The sequence below is a fragment of the Humulus lupulus genome, chromosome 5 (genome assembly GCF_963169125.1).
Source record: "Humulus lupulus chromosome 5, drHumLupu1.1, whole genome shotgun sequence".
Taxonomy (NCBI): domain Eukaryota; kingdom Viridiplantae; phylum Streptophyta; class Magnoliopsida; order Rosales; family Cannabaceae; genus Humulus; species Humulus lupulus.
Genome location: NC_084797.1, coordinates 7848766 through 7852373, shown reverse-complemented (window position 1 = coordinate 7852373; position 3608 = coordinate 7848766). Strand labels below are relative to the sequence as shown.

Here is a 3608-nt window from a genome sequence, read left to right as displayed (position 1 = left end):
AACTCGAGCCATTATTTATTCACTTGACATTATTCTCATGTTGTGATTCCACAAAAACTCAAACATGAGAAACCATGAATTTTAATTCCATTGGAAGTCATACATATCCAATAATCCATCAAAGGAAAAGAAAACAAGGATGCACACAGTGGGAAAATTATGAAATTTCCCTTCCGGGAAAACGGATATTACAATTATCCCCCCCTGAAATGAAATTTCGTCCCGAAATTTTATTCAAACAACTCGGGATACTGCTGCAGCATATCATACTCTAATTCCCAGGTTGCCTCCTCGACAACACTGTTCCTCCACAATACTTTTAGCAAGGAAATGGTCTTATTCCTTAGGACTTTGTCCTTTCGATTGAGTATTTTCATTGGACGCTCATCGAATGACAAATCCTCCTGCAAACCCAAGGTCTCGTAGCTCAGCACATGCGATGGGTCGGATACATATTTTCGAAGTTGTGACACATGAAATACATTGTGCACCCCCGACAATGATGGTGGTAAAGCTACCCTGTAAGCCACATTGCCCACTCTATCCAAAATCTCAAAAGGTCCGACATATCTGGGACTTAGCTTTCCCTTCTTGCCGAACCTCTTCACCGAAATTCCTTTCCTTGGAGTCACACGCAGAAATACATGATCACCAACTTCAAACTCAACATGCTTGCACTTTAGGTCTGCATAAGACTTCTGTCTACTCTGAGTTGTGACCATTCTAGCCCTGGTTTTCTGAATAGCCTCATTGGTGTGTTGCACTGCATCGGGTCCAAGTAGTTTTCTCTCTCCCATTTCATCCCAATGAAGTGGGGACCTACACTTTCTTCCATACAACATTTCATATGGTGCTACCCCGATGGTAGATTGGTAGCTGTTGTTGTACGAAAACTCAATCAGTGGCAAGTATCTACTCCAGGATCCCTGAAAGTCAATGACACACGCTCTGAGCATATCTTCTAAGATCCGATTTGTTCTCTCGGTCTGACCATCCATTTCTGGGTTATAAGCTGTACTGAACTTCAACCAAGTTCCCATCACTCTCTGAAAACTCTCCCAGAATGATGATGTAAACCGAGCATCCTGATCACACACAATAGAGTACGGTGTCCCATGTAACCGTACTATCTCATTCATGTACAACTCGGCAAACTAATCCATAGAATAAGTCATGTGCACTGGTAGGAATTGAGCTGACTTAGTATACCTATCCACAATTACCCAAATTGCATCGTGCTGTTTTGTGGTCTAGGTAACCCCGTCACAAAATCCATAGATTTCTCATCCCATTTCCATTCAGGAATATTCAACGGTTGCAGTAGCCCTGCTGGTCTTTGATGTTCTGCCTTAACCTGCTGGCAGGTGAAGCATTTTGCCACATATTCCACTACATCCTTTTTCATTCCCGGGCACCAATACAATACCTTAAGGTCGTGGTACATCTTAGTGGTCCCGGGGTGAACTGAATATGGGATAGTATGAGGTTCTGCCAGAATCTCTTTCCTCACCTCATCATTGTTTGGCACACAAATACGCCCTTGAATCTGATTAGTCCAGTATCTGACATAGTGAAATCCTTGACATTCCCATCATGCATCTCTTGCTTTAGGTCACTCAACTTCTTTTCTACATTCTGTCCTTCCCTGATCCTTTCTAACAAGGTGGACTGAAGTGTAACCTTCGCAAGTTTTCCTGTTCTATACCAGCGCGTTCCATGTCTTCTAGGATCTTCCTTGATACTCCTTGTAAAGAAGAAACCATTCCCGGCCCTTTGCGGCTAAGTGCATCCGCCACAACATTGGCTTTACCGGGGTGGTATAGTAAGTCGCAATCATAATCCTTGACTAACTCCAAACATCTCCTCTGTCTCATATTTAACTCCTTCTGGGTGAAGAAGTATTTAAGGCTCTTGTGATCGGTGTAAATCTCACATTTCACCCCATAGAGATAGTGATGCCAAATCTTCAGTGCAAAGACAACCGTTACTAATTCTAGGTCGTGTGTCGGATACCTTTGCTCATAATCGTTCAGTTTCCTAGAGGCATCACAGTAAACCACAAACTGCCCTTCCTCTGAGGGTAAGCTGAGTACAGGTGCTGATATAAATCGACTCTTCAATTCCTGGAAGCTCTGCTCGCATTTATCTGACCAATTGAACTTCAGATTCTTTCTTGTCAATTCTGTCATCGGTACGGCTATCTTCGAAAACCCTTCGACAAACCTCCTATAATAGCCCGCCAAACCCAGAAAACTTCTGACTTCCGAGGCATTCTTCGGTCTTGGCCATTCTTTCACTGCAACAATCTTTGCAGGATCTACTTTCACTCCTCCATCGGTGACAATATGACCCAGAAAACCAACCTCAGATAACCAGAACTCACACTTCTTGTATTTGGCATATTGCTGATGCTGTCGTAATCGTTGCAAGGTCAGACATAAACGATCCTCATGTTCTTCTTCTATCTTGGAGTAGACCAATATATCATCTATGAACACAATGACAAACTGATCCAAGTACTCCTTGAAAACCCTATTCATGAGGTCCATAAAAGCTGCTGGGGCATTTGTGAGTCGAAACGACATCACCAGAAATTCGTAATGCCCGTACTTGGTTCTGAAGGCTGTCTTTGGTATATCATCATTCTTGATCCTCAATTGATGGTATCCCAACCGAAGATCAATTTTCGAAATCACATTAGTCCCCTGAAGCTAGTCAAACAGATCATCGATTCTCGGCACAGGATATCTGTTCTTTATTGTGACCTTATTCAGCTCTCGATAATCAATACACATCCTCATAGACCCGTGTTTCTTCTTGACAAAAAGCACTGGTGCGCCCCAAGGAGAATAGCTCGGTCTGATGAACCCCAGCTTAAGTAATTCCTCCAATTGAGTTTTGAGCTCTTTCAATTCTGCTGGTGCCATTATATATGGTGCTCGAGATATAGGCGTGATCCTAGGCATCAAATATATTACAAATTCTATCTCCCTGTGCGGAGGTAAACCTGGCAGTTCTTTTGGAAAAACATCGAGGAACTCAGCTACAACTCTTGTCTCTTCAGGTCTCCTTTCTGTCTCTTCGGTTTCATTGACCATGTTCACGAAATACCCCAAACGTCCGTATTGCAACATTTCTCTAGCTTTCATCGCTGATATGATAGGAGTTTTGGGTTTCTTGCTTATGCCTACGAACTCAAACGGATCTCCGCCTTTCGGTGCAAATACCACTTTCTTGCGTTTGTAGTCGATAGATGCTCCATATTTGGAAAGAAAATCCATCCCCAGAATTACATCAAAATCAGACAAATCTAATACAATCAGGTCTACATACAATTTCCTCCCATCTATCCATAAAGGTACAACTTTAACCCAATTTTTAGATATTACAATTTCCCCAGAAGGTAACATAGTCCCAAACCCCACATTAAATAATTCACTAGGTGCATTTACAACATTTACAGTTCTACTAGAACTAAAAGAGTGTGATGCACCTGAATCAAATAAAACTTTACATGTGATATTGCCCATAGGGATATGACTTGTTACAACAGAAGGGCTTGCCTCGGCTTCAGCTTGGGTGATGGTGAAGACTCTGGCTGGGACGTA

The 3608-nt window shown here is 42.4% G+C and overlaps 1 protein-coding gene across 1 annotated transcript; it reads right to left on the bottom strand.

Moving 5' to 3' along the window:
• Nucleotides 1–230: 230 nt before the first annotated feature.
• LOC133778791 (uncharacterized) lies at nt 231–797 on the bottom strand. Its single transcript, XM_062218815.1, has one exon. The coding sequence runs from the start codon at nt 795–797 to the stop codon at nt 231–233; it is 567 nt and encodes a 188-aa protein (XP_062074799.1).
• Between the last annotated feature and the right edge of the window lie 2811 nt (nt 798–3608).

What these genes read in the sequence shown, in the direction of transcription:
- LOC133778791 (XM_062218815.1), bottom strand. Translation starts at nt 797, where the DNA reads ATGGGAGAGAGAAAACTACTTGGACCCGATGCAGTGCAACACACCAAT.